Source organism: Anguilla rostrata, chromosome 10 (genome assembly GCF_018555375.3).
Source record: "Anguilla rostrata isolate EN2019 chromosome 10, ASM1855537v3, whole genome shotgun sequence".
NCBI classification, from domain to species: domain Eukaryota; kingdom Metazoa; phylum Chordata; class Actinopteri; order Anguilliformes; family Anguillidae; genus Anguilla; species Anguilla rostrata.
In genome coordinates, this window is record NC_057942.1 from 36,293,800 (window position 1) to 36,306,323 (window position 12,524).

Below are 12,524 nucleotides of genomic sequence, written 5' to 3' on the forward strand. Positions count from 1 at the left end.
ATCATTTTAACCAGAGATTAGTTTTTTTGTTGCCAGCTTGATGGGCATTTCTGTTTAACTGCCGTTTTCACAGCAAATTGTGTGTGAGTGGTAGACATTTCTTTACAAGAAATAAAGCAGAAATGAGCAGTGTAATGGACTGAGGGAATAGACACCCTCAAGACATATTAGTTCGGTGTGCCAGCAGCCAGGGGATTCAATAAAGTGTTTCTCATTGTGTTGGCCAGAGGATTATAAACACTAAAATATTCAGAATGAATCATAGCAACACTGCTTTCATAAACAATAGTTTTCCACAGATTATCAGCTTTCAGTGATGTTGACATGCAGCCCATTTTTATTACAAATACATTTAATACATTTAATACAAATAAATACATAGGTAACATACTGCATTTCCCTTCCCTTCATTCATACAAACAGAAAGGTATGAAGCACACATGCACATTTATTGAACTTCTCAGACAAAAAATATATATATTTTACGTGACAAAATAAATACTTTGAATTTGAATTTCATTTTCAGTTATCCCCATCCATTGATTGTTTAAGTACTGTAGATATATATTGTGGGTTTAGTTGGACCTGTGCTTTAAAGTCAAAGTACACTGTTTTTCATAGTGGTTGAATCAGGTTTAACTTTAAAATGTATATATTCCAGAATACTTAGCAACTTCATATACAACTTAATATACGGTGCTTTAATAATGAATAAACATTAATATTTTTATTTCATTTGCATAATTCTGAGATGCCATTAAAATGAAAAGAAATAATAGCCAAGGACATTATTCGTATAAGCCTGGCAAAGATCAAACAAAAAAGATTAAATTACACAGTATCTGTTCTGAGGAGAGGGGATTTTATATGCGTAATTGCATCTAAATTTCTAACAAAAATGACGTCACAGCAACAACGGGAATTCTTTCTGCTTCATTCACCTGGCTGTGTGGAATTCAGCAACTGTTTTCTTGCAGCAAATGATTCTGGGACTCATTCAATGAAACAGAAATCCTCCACGTCGTTTCCTTTGAGCTTCTGTAGTTCGTGGTGGTCCAGTGGGCGGTACTGGAAAGTGACGCGGTTGATGAATTTCCCGCTGGAAACCAGCCTCATGACGGCGTTATCGCATCCGACCTTCAGCTGGGCTGCAGGTACACAGAGACGCATGCGGAATGAGGACCAAAAGGTGGCGTCAAAACAGTGACTCAGCTAGCTTCGAACCAAGGGCAGTTTCGAACTGAACATTAGAAACTGATACGGGCGAAGAATCTATGAGAAATGCATGTACTTGGGTTTGACACAGAAAGCTCAACACTTTCATGAGTTTAACCCATGAGTGTGGTAAATATCCACCACGCAAATGTGTTGTGATGTTGGTGTCTGGTGATTTAAATTTTTTTCGGTTCAATCCAGCAGCTGCCATTATACCCACCAGGCCCTTTTAGGGAATAGCAGATATCGGCCACGGGAAACATCTTAGCGGTGTCCACGCCGTTCCCGCCCAGGAGCTCCACGAAGTCCCCCGTCCCGCCACACCCAGGGACTGACCGCTGGAGAGAGAGGGGGCAACAGGTATAATCCAAACTGCACTGGAGGAACATAAACTATCCATAGAATCCGACAGCACTGAAGAATTCCATTCTGCTACAGAGAGTCTCTGTTATACTACCCCATGACAAATCAAAGCCTTCTCATCAAGTTCACTGCGATTTCTGTCACATCCCTTGAGGACTGTCTTATGAGTACATCCAAATCTTCAACAAGATGCTCCTTTCACAAAGGATTAATAGCAAAGTGCTGTCCAAGATATGTTAAGTCCAGATCAGCATTTGATCAACAGCTCAAACTTAATGAGGAGCTTGGCTAGGACAAGATACATACGTAGTGGTTTGATTAGCACAACATGTTCTCTTTTATTTATTTGAATGGCTTTGCTCAGTTCATTTATCTAATATTCTCTTATCTTGGGTTTATAAAAGGAGTAATTATACTTGAAAGGAGTAATTATATACAAATAACGTGAAAGTGTTTCCAAGTACCATTTGGAAAGTTGAGTGCTTTCACAATAAATCATTGTGGTAACAACTGTACTGTGGGCAAGTAACAAGCTACTCAATCTGATATATGATACACTTACACTGTCCTCTCACTATAACATGTCATTTTATCTTCCACAACAAGGCCCAAGATCTGAATGCATGAATTCCTTCCCAAAAGTCCTACTGCTTAACCACTGCTATCTCACTGTAAAGCTGCTGTTTCATGGTGGTGGCACAAGATTCCCAGTGTTGAATGAACTCTAAAAGAGTTTATAGGAGTCCAGTGGGGATCCACAAATACTCTATTAGAGTTTAAAGTTCTATATCACAGTTGATTTCACATTGAACATGCTGCTGTGTTGAGCGATGTCTATCTCCGCAATGCCCTTCCTTAGTCAGAACCCCAGTTTATGACTAACTCAATATCAGTCTGACCCTTTCCGGAGCAGATGCAGACCGCCAATGATCCATCTCGGAAATGAGCACTACTGGCTAATCCCCGCTGATCCTGACCTTCACTGGTGCGTCATTGGAACCCAGCCGCCCCAAGCTCAGCTCCTCGATCTGGATTTCCACCGGATATATGATGGAGAAGCTGCAGTTGGTGCGCTGGTGAGGGATCACCATCGTGAAGCTGCCTTCCCGGGTCTGAGAGATGATGTTGCAGGCTGGTGAAAGGCAGGCGTGAAGGTAAGTCATCACACTGCGGCTACGCGCTAATATTATTTAACCCTTTAAAGGTGTAAGATCACAAACATATGATTGGAATGTTCTTACAATTAGAATTGAACATTCTAATGCTGATGTCACAATCACTACTGGTGATTGAAAACAATGGAGTTCTAGAATGCTGACTGACTGAATTTTAAAGAAACATTCCAAAAAACCTACTCTTGAAAGGGTTAAAATCTTATCAGTAGTTTACAATGCTAAGCAGTTATATACACCCTTTATATTGCGTGTGCTGTGTATTTGAGTTGCTCACACAGCAGGGAACACTGCGAGACACACCTGACTAATTCAGACCAAGTGCTTTGACATAATGTTTTGTACACTGCGCCCCATTCAAGTATTTTAATGCAAAAATTGCACTAACCAGCTTCCCTCATATCAATGAAGGGTGACTGGAGTGCATTTTCTACATTCCCTGCTTAAAGGGAAATGGTGTAATCACCTTCCTCTTGAGCTTTGAAAAAAACTGCTCAGTTAATTGTAGCGTTTGGTTAATGTGTTATGTACTGTAATCTGCATGGCACTGCTTTTAACTGTATCGGGGATACATTTCAGGCATAAGTGGGGCCCAGCATTCAATTCCCAATAACTCAAGAAAAAATACCCCTCTCTAGAGAATGTAAAAGAACATGTCGTTAAAGAACACACAGTGAAAGAACAAACTGCATTTTTGGAATTCCTGAACGTAACACTGACGTTCTCCAGACCTGCCCGATAAAATGCCCAGTGTTAATTCAACTCTGAGAGAGTACATACTGCATGAGTCAAACTGGGACCATATATACTCTGTCAGAATTGATTTAACACAGAACCTTTTACTGTGTGTAGAATGGTGCGAGTGAATCCAATAAATGTAATGAAGGAACACAACGAGGTGGCCCTAAATGACACATGGCTCAAAAGAGTGAATTGGTTCAAATGATTCAGACTACATGCCCTCAGTGGCAGCTGACTCACGGAAGGGGTTGATGAGTTTCCTCACAGTGATGGTAAAGCCGCTCTCTGGGCTATGGACGCGGAAGAAGATCATGGCGACGTTCTGCGACGAGCGGACGACCCTCCTGGGCATGCCCGTGTCGCAGTAGTCCACGTATCGCTCGGGCAGAGGGAGGGGGTGGTCCTCGTTGCTGGGGAACTTCTCCCCTTTCAGGAACCACCCATCAAACACCTGCAACGCAGATACAAGAAAAACCTCTCTCAAGTCCATACCAACCGCCTGGCAAGTTGTCCTTAACTTATTTACCATTTACCGTGACCCATTACTGTCAACGGCAGCATGTGCTTTCAGTTAGTCGAAATTATGTATAAACTGCAATGCGGTTAGATTAAATACAGGCCATACCCACTTACTGACAAAATTACTACTGACAAAGTAAACCCTCCTACAGCTAGCTGAGCCTCCTCAATTGTGAAAGGAATACATTTCATATTCCTAATAACAACGGGGAGCGAAGGGGGATCGAAGACACAGCCTGATCTCTGATAGCCACTGCAGCTCATGAGGAGTCAGTATATACAACAGGTACGGGGACAGATTATACCGGAATAGTAGGTGCTTCCTGTGGCCTTGCACCTGCACTCATGATGAAATGTGCCCACAGCCAATGATATGAATTATGTGGTAATGCTATTAAAAACGATATTAATGCTGTGATAATGATATTATGAATAATCTTAAGAATGTGATAACGCCATTAATAATGATATTCATAAAGTGATAGTGATAGTAATAATGATATTGATAATGTGATAACGCTCTTTTCTGATGGCGTAACCCCAGTGACCGCCGCTGAATCCTGCTGTAATATAAGGGGCGCTGGCGCGGAGGCGCCACGGTGATGGCGGTGTACCTTGAGGAAGTCCCCTCTGCGGCAGTCGATATCCACGGCGCTGAACTCCACGCTGATGACCTCGCCGGGCTCGGCGATGAAGTAGGCGGCGCAGTTGAGCTGCGGCCGGTCGGCGCTGAAGATGAACTGGCCCTCCACGCTCAGCATGTCCAGGCATCCTGAGACGAGAGACAGGGGGCGTCTTACATCAGGTCATCACTGCTGAGACACACACATGGATGTGTGCATGCGCATGCATATACACACACATGCATGTGCATGCACATACACACACATGCATGTGCATGCACATACACACACATGCATGTGCATGCACATGCACATGCACACATACACATGCATGTGCATGCACATACACACACACACATTCATACATATACATACACATACACACACGCACACATATACACACACACGCATGAGCATGCACACATACACTCTTACCTGAACTGAACACGGCCACACATCCACAGTGTACATTCAACACTAACAGTGTTTTATGAGATCAGAAAGATGTATGCTAACCTTATGAAATGTACTCTTTAAGAGTGCACTTACATAGATTTTTTTCTGTATCTGCACACACAGATGCACATGCATGCACACACACACCCACACACACAAGATGGTGATACAACTGAAGCAAATGAACACACTTTCTCCTATGCATTTTGTCAGAGAATTATACACAGGCACGTATTGCGTATAAAGCATTAGAGTACCACCACACAGTAATGTGCAAAAATGTGTTTCTGCCTTTAGATAACAGTACTCTGTTAGAAATGTAAATGAGAATTTTACACTGTCTTTCACATTAAGACAGTGATGCAATTACATTCTTATGTTAGCATTGCATTATAGCTGATCAATCTTTGACATCCAATTATACTACGTCTGATTCATGTAATGCCACAGTACCATTGATTTCATGTGTCTCTTAACATGTTTTACGTACCTCATTTCGCACATGGGCACGTTGCCAATTTTCATTACTAAATTCAGAGACGTCTAAAGACATTTTGAGATACTGTACATCAGCCTACACTTACTTCATCGGCCAATCACGTGGCATACAACAGCAAGCAACATTAGTTTTATTTGATGCTTACATATTCTAATGAATTCGTTAGAATAATTGAAACACAGCTCTTCTGTAACGTCTGCAGAGCGATTTCATCTCTATTATCAATTCAATTTTTCCACCAAATGTATCATATTTACGTTGACAAGCACGGCTGTGGGTTTCCAGGTTTCTACGTGACAGCTATTCTGTACTGTACCTAGACCTCCAATCATTTATTGAACAGAAATGGTGATATTGTCATTATGTTTGTTATGCACTAATTACTTAAATGTGTGGTGGAAATACTCCAAAGTATGCTTAGCATACCGTTGTATACTCTACATCCTGAGATGACAGACAGGCTGTCTATAAGTGAAATTATATACTTACGTAGCGGTCGACGGTAAATAAAATCTGTTGATGATTCTCTCTTGACTTCTGAATTAAGAAGCGAAAATAATCCCTCTGCAGTAACTTCATTTTCCTGAAAGAAAACATTTAAAATGGGTCAAGCTTCCATGCTTCGCTGTGGCACTCGCTGAACGAAAGAGATCAGCATGTAATGTGCGGCTTTATATTCCAGAGATAGCAGGTAATGCCTGGCTTTATCTCCCAGAGATAGCATGTAATGTGCGGTTTATGAGGTTGAGGCCATGGACTTTAAGTCACTTGGGTAATAGTGAACTCCGGACACAAAAGGTAGCCACCACAACATTTCAATGACGACTTCTAATTAAGTATTTCATGACTCTGACAAACTCGATTCATGCAAAGGCGCACATTTAAGTGATTTACAAGAAATTAGCTGTAGTTTCTTGGATGGTAAAGTATCACGGCACTAAAATAAAGGAATATGGTTCGATCATTCTTACCTGTAGGTATCTGCCCTCTCCCTTAAGAGCCGAGAGCATGAGAAGAAGGCAATACAACTGAACTCTGAAATTCACAGACATGGCACCTCTCCTTACAGCGCGCAACAAGCAAGTGTACAGATGCGGATAACACAACGCCCCTTTTATAGAATCCGGGATTTATTAAATAAAAAATAAAATAAAATGTATTGATATGACTGTAGTTATTATTAGCAAACCCTTGAAAATGACGTCGGTTTGACAAAGAGTTCACGATTCAGTAAACAAAAAAATTGTCGTATTTTATGAAGGCATGCCATTATGAAGTAGGCTACTGAGTACAAGTTCTCGGGGCCAAACACGTCGAGTGCTTCACTTTCTCGGTCAATTAATGGGAAAAGATTATTTAATGAAGTAAATGCAATAATGTTTCAAACCAACAAACTGTGATCTAAGTGGTTCAAGCACAATTTTAAAATACTGACTTGGTCTTCTTATGTTATAAATAGCCTGCATACATATAAGAGGTAATATAAAATATGAACATGAAATATGAATATGAAGTGAACATTAGTTATATGGATCGCACATGGAAGAACAATATACCAAACTAATTGAACTGCTTTCGAGCAAAGAATAAGATGTCATTGTGAAGAATAACAAAATATGGAGGAATGTTGACAGATGTATTAAAATAGCAATTGTTCCACCAAACAAAGTTTCAGGGCTGCTTTCCTTGTAATTTGGTCATCATAGCAATGTTAGATTTGAATTTACATTTTGCGTTTCTTAGGCTTAGGTTATTAATTGATATCGTAAACACTTATGACAGATTGATACATGCAATTTCTTTCAGCTGTGAAGATATTAATCTTGCATTATGTTCCATCCAATTGTGTTTTCACAATGGCTTGGTTTGTTTAAGCGCAATCTGGATGACCTTCAACTATTCTATTAAATTTGGCTTTAGTCATAACCAGCACGTTCATGTGAATCTCATTTTGCAGGAACACAAAATAAACATTTCTGATGGAAGCCTCTAAGAAGCACATTGAATGTGGCTCCCCTTAATCAGTTTAAGGTGGCCCATGCTGGTTTGAATGTCTTTTTTCTGTCATTTGGACATTTTACATGAGAGCATGCGAGCATGCAATATGGTTTCCCGGGGCTGCTCTTTCAGTAAGCCTAATCATAGTGGATCTTATGGAACAGAATGTACAATGCAGTGTTCAAAACATACAATTGCTCATTTATATCCATTGCAAAGTCACTGGTAACAACAACCATGTGAATTTCCAAAACACTTTTTTAAAAACCCCCACTGTCAATTCTCCTTTCAGTCCTTCAGCTTCACCCCATTAGTCCCGAATGTGATGCAACCTTTCTAACGCATTGAGTAATGAAAAGCTTGATGGCTTAATCAATTTGGTATGTGTCAACATCAAATATTATACAAAGGTACTGGTGAACCACATTCAATGGTATAACAAATCCATAGATGTATAATTGATGTTGGGGTCGGAGAATTACCTTTCATCTGCGACATATTGCATTGAATTCAAGTGAACAGAAATAAGTCATAAACAAGGTGGAAATCACATGACTGGTCTCTGAGATCATTGTGTGTATATTTAGAACAACATATACCAGTTCCTAAGGCCCCGTACTATATTTTAGCAACATGTTTGTAGGGAAACATTTTCAGCTGTTAAACAGTGAGTGTCTAGACCACACACAACATAGGCTCCCCAAACAGATCCCCTGTGACTGCCATAACATCTGGATTTTCCACCACTTGAAGTAAATTTCCTCCAGTATTTTCTATTGGGATGCCAAATGTGTGTGGAACATGTGGATAATCAATTTATGTACAACAAAACAAAGTAACCCTTATTTTGAGGTCATTTTGACCATGTTGCATAAGTGCAGCATTGGGACTCAACAGTAGCACCAGCCGTGTGTGTATTAGCGGGTGATAGGCTCACTATAACGGTACGCAAGAAATGATGTCTGCTAATGTACTGTAATCAGTATTGTGTTAGGATGTCGAAGGGTGACCGACAGGAATGATACTGTAGTATTGGACCTTGATTCTACAAGAGTTCCTGTGAATATCTTTCAATTGTGTCACTAGTGTGTTCAGTTGGTGGGTGACCAAGCACTAGACCCCCCCTTCTCCCTAACCCCCCCAATAAAGTGTCATAGCCCTATGGCCCTACACTCCTCATGTGCTTCAAGGAATATCTTCTGATTCGATGTTGTCACCATTCGATGTTTAGAAAAATAGCGTCACACGTACACTCATGCATGCATGTGCATACATTCAAGGGAGCGTAGAAAACACAGCAACAGTCCAGCGAAGACCACGTAAGGACATTGCAAACACTGCAGTAAGAGTGCTCTACCTGGGAAGAAAATGTCTACGTAGTGCTTGAGTCACAATTCTTTCCATTGAAATTTGACTTCATTCATTCACTGACTTCAGAACTGGCTTTCTCAGTCAATGTCTGAAGCTATCATTGTCTCTTTTGTCTTCATGTATTTGTATTTTTAGCTATAGGGAAAATGCTAAGAACACAATGTTATTAAAAAGGCTCTTAGAGTTAATTACCAGTGCTTCCTGCACCGACTATCCAATTCTTTAGAATTCCCCTGCCATTTATTTGTGTAATTCATTTCTTTATTAATCATTCTTTTATATGAACTTTTTTTTCTGCTATGACGCAAATGGGAGGTTTGAACTATAGTTTGTAGGCTAATCGCAGGCTTTCCGGGCTTCTAACTCTAACAGAAAAACACACAAATACAGCATTTGTCTCAGTATCTTAGAGGCTGTCTAAATACAGCCTTGCTGAATTCATAATGTACATCAGGCAGTTGCAATTCATTCAGATACAGACAGATACATACATTACCTGTATTATTTAGTTGTTTATACCTTCAAGCGATGCAGGACCGCTTTAATATTATCATTAATATGATCATTGACATTTCTGTTCATCTATACATCCATCTCCTCATGCCTTACTTCATTAATTCCTGAGGCCAACAAATTGTCATTGTCAAACAGTATCTTAAAAACAATAATTTAAAATTCTACGCTGCATACACAAACACAGTTCTGAAGTATGATCCCCTCAGTAGAATCATTAACATATATACTGTAATTCCGTGTAAATCAGATTAAATTATTTCCATAATCTTTGCCAAGTATACAAAGTACGTATAATAATTTATGGGTGGTATTGACATCTTTGCTTGGTGTTGACAGTTGGCAGTTACACTGGAGACTCTGGAGAGGGCTTTGGTGGCCTGAAAAGCTCTGGGTGCCCACTGCTAGTTTTGTTTCAGAGATATCTATAAACCAGAAGCTGATGTTTAGGTTGTACTGGAGTCCATCCAACAAATGACACAAGCAGATTAGACAATGATCTCCTGATTCAACTAAGTCACTGACATATCATTGAAGGTTTACACTTTGAGCCTAAGACCTAGAAAAAATATCACAGATGTTCCTTTGAAGAGGCCCTTCCTCTGAGAATGCGCATCATCAGGATTGATGAGTTGAGATGTATTTCTCTGTAATGATGACACAAGGGTTCTTTCCTTTTCCGGTTGAGGACATGTTAGCAGATAGCATCCGCCTGATGCATATACTTGGCAGTGTGATCAAATGTTATGTTTTAATAAATGGCAACAGCTGTCTTGTTTTAGAGCAATGCACACAAATGGGCAAAATGTTGCATTATAGAGTGATTTAGTTTTAATGCAGCGAAGACTTATATAACAGGGTGATAAATCTCATTAGCCACTCGGTTAGCGAAGCTTGCTCTGGTGAACGTAAAATAACGCTGATGGGAACAGTCTACATTCTGCCTGCAGCTATACCGCATTAATCACACCCGAATCTACTGTAACAAACGTCTGCGCTCAAAGGTGCCATACTGTAATTACGCCATTCTACATTTCATTCACTTCCTTCCGTTTCCGTTCCTTTGTCTTTCTCTGCGCATTTCCATTCATTATAAATGACGCGGTCCCTCTATCAAATATTGCGCTTGCCATTCTAGGAATTACACGTCTTTGCCTCTCGCTACCACAGCTATATGCTGGTTATAGTTTTGTATAGAGGCTGAAATTACTATGACTCATAAACAATTCAGTCGCAGCGTTTTCAGTACTTAGGGCTGCATGTTTTGCTAGGTGAAAATGATCATGATCATAGAAACAGAGGTCAAATCAGTGAAAATATGTAGAAGACAAAGAACACCATGGGAGCCCAAGGATTGCATTTTAAGGGGTGCATATGAGCTTTGTTAATTTAAATCTCCATCTGGCCCAGTGCTGGGTGGCATTATTTGCCCTATTTGGAATGGGTATTCTCATTCTTTGGCTGCATGTTGATGCCAAGGGAACACTAGAACCAAAACCTTGACCTTTTCCATTCTGGGTATAGGAGTGAAGATCCAGCTTGAAAATGTCAGTTTCATCACAGGGGCAAGGCCTGGCTTTTTCAGGGGTCTTGAAGTCTGTTCTTATCAGGAACAGAGATAGAGATGCAGAGAACAGAACAAAGGAGAGATTTTGAAAATGTTGGTGTACCAGGCCAGTCGGTGTGCCGGGACCCACTAGCCACCCGATCATCCCGGTTCTGATTGGCTCAGTGTGAACAGGATGTCCACCCCACAGTCAACATCCTATAGGACAGTTTATGGGTCTCCCCATAAGCATCAACATTCGGTGGACTAATTAGCCCTGTAGTTGTCTGAGACATGCACATAAGACATTTGGCAGAGCTGAGGGCTCAGGCACTGTCTCTGATGAAAAGATAGTGAGTACTGTTAAATTGCACAACAGAATGAACATATTTGCTTTAAATGCAAGGTGTTGTTGTGGATTTACCCCTGAATGTTACACTTATTTCCATTTACAGCAATTAAATTCACATTAGATTCGGACTCCAGCATTTAAGGTAAATGCATGCGCCGAGTCTCCAAACATTTATTTCCTTAAAAAATAAACAATCTATCACAGATGTTCACGCTAGTCCTCTACTGACTTGGCCAGCTATTTCTCTCAGTCCTGGCTCAACAGTCACAGATTTCAACAAGTCTTTAAAAACTGAATTTTTTTTTCTGAAGTCATCATGCTTATGAGCAACACATTTCTGGAGCATCACACTGGTACATAGCCAGGGGAAATTTTAAATTAGCATCCGTAGGAATGTAATGGCGCTGGGAGTTGTGAAATCATTTTTACTTAAGGCCACATGGAAAACTGATTTAAGTTTTAATATGCGTGTGGAATTCGGATTACAAATATGCAACAGAGAGGGAAAGACATTTTTATGTTGTTGACTTGGGAATGAGACAAAAATAAAAATAAGATGCTAATTTGAACCCTTGCCCTTGCAATAAATCCGGGATTCATCAGTTTAGCATGCTTTTTTTTTCAGGTCTTGATTTTTCAAGGCTAAATTGTTAAAATTCTTGTTCAGTATGGTGGAAGTGTTTAAAATCGTAATTTGTAATCAGAGACAGTAACATATACCCCTAGGGTTCAATCAAAACCTCAAAGTTGTCTTAAGGGAAAATTATTAACCCATCCATCCATCCATCATCTATACACGCTTATCCTGAGCAGGGTCGTGTTTCTGGAGCCTATCCCAGCGTGCATTGGGCGAGATCATTACACACATGGTGCATCACATGTTATTCCAGCACTAGAATACAATGAAATAAACGCTGAATTTTATCAGAAACTGCAAGCTCCCCATGGGATGGGGGGCTGGGGAGCATTGAACATTTATCGAGTTGCAGCCAGTTCTTCCTATTAAGAGTCTGTTTTCTTTCAACTATTTAAAAATAATCATTTTGAATGCACAAAATGCACAGACAGGTCCTTAAGGCACTGTTTTAACAAATGCTACTTTGTTTCAACTGCGGTCCAGGCCTGTTCTATATAATACTGGACAACAAGTCATATT

General features: G+C 40.2%; 1 protein-coding gene across 1 annotated transcript; it reads right to left on the reverse strand.

Moving 5' to 3' along the window:
- Positions 1-314: 314 nt before the first annotated feature.
- Positions 315-6,708, reverse strand: LOC135233348 (corticotropin-releasing factor-binding protein-like). The gene is made up of 7 exons (XM_064296778.1): positions 6,560-6,708; positions 6,078-6,171; positions 4,625-4,782; positions 3,732-3,942; positions 2,556-2,710; positions 1,436-1,553; positions 315-1,148 (listed from the first exon to the last, which is right to left on the reverse strand). The coding sequence occupies exons 1-7, from the start codon at positions 6,638-6,640 to the stop codon at positions 994-996; spliced, it is 972 nt and encodes a 323-aa protein (XP_064152848.1). The 5' UTR covers positions 6,641-6,708; the 3' UTR covers positions 315-993.
- Positions 6,709-12,524: the final 5,816 nt, after the last annotated feature.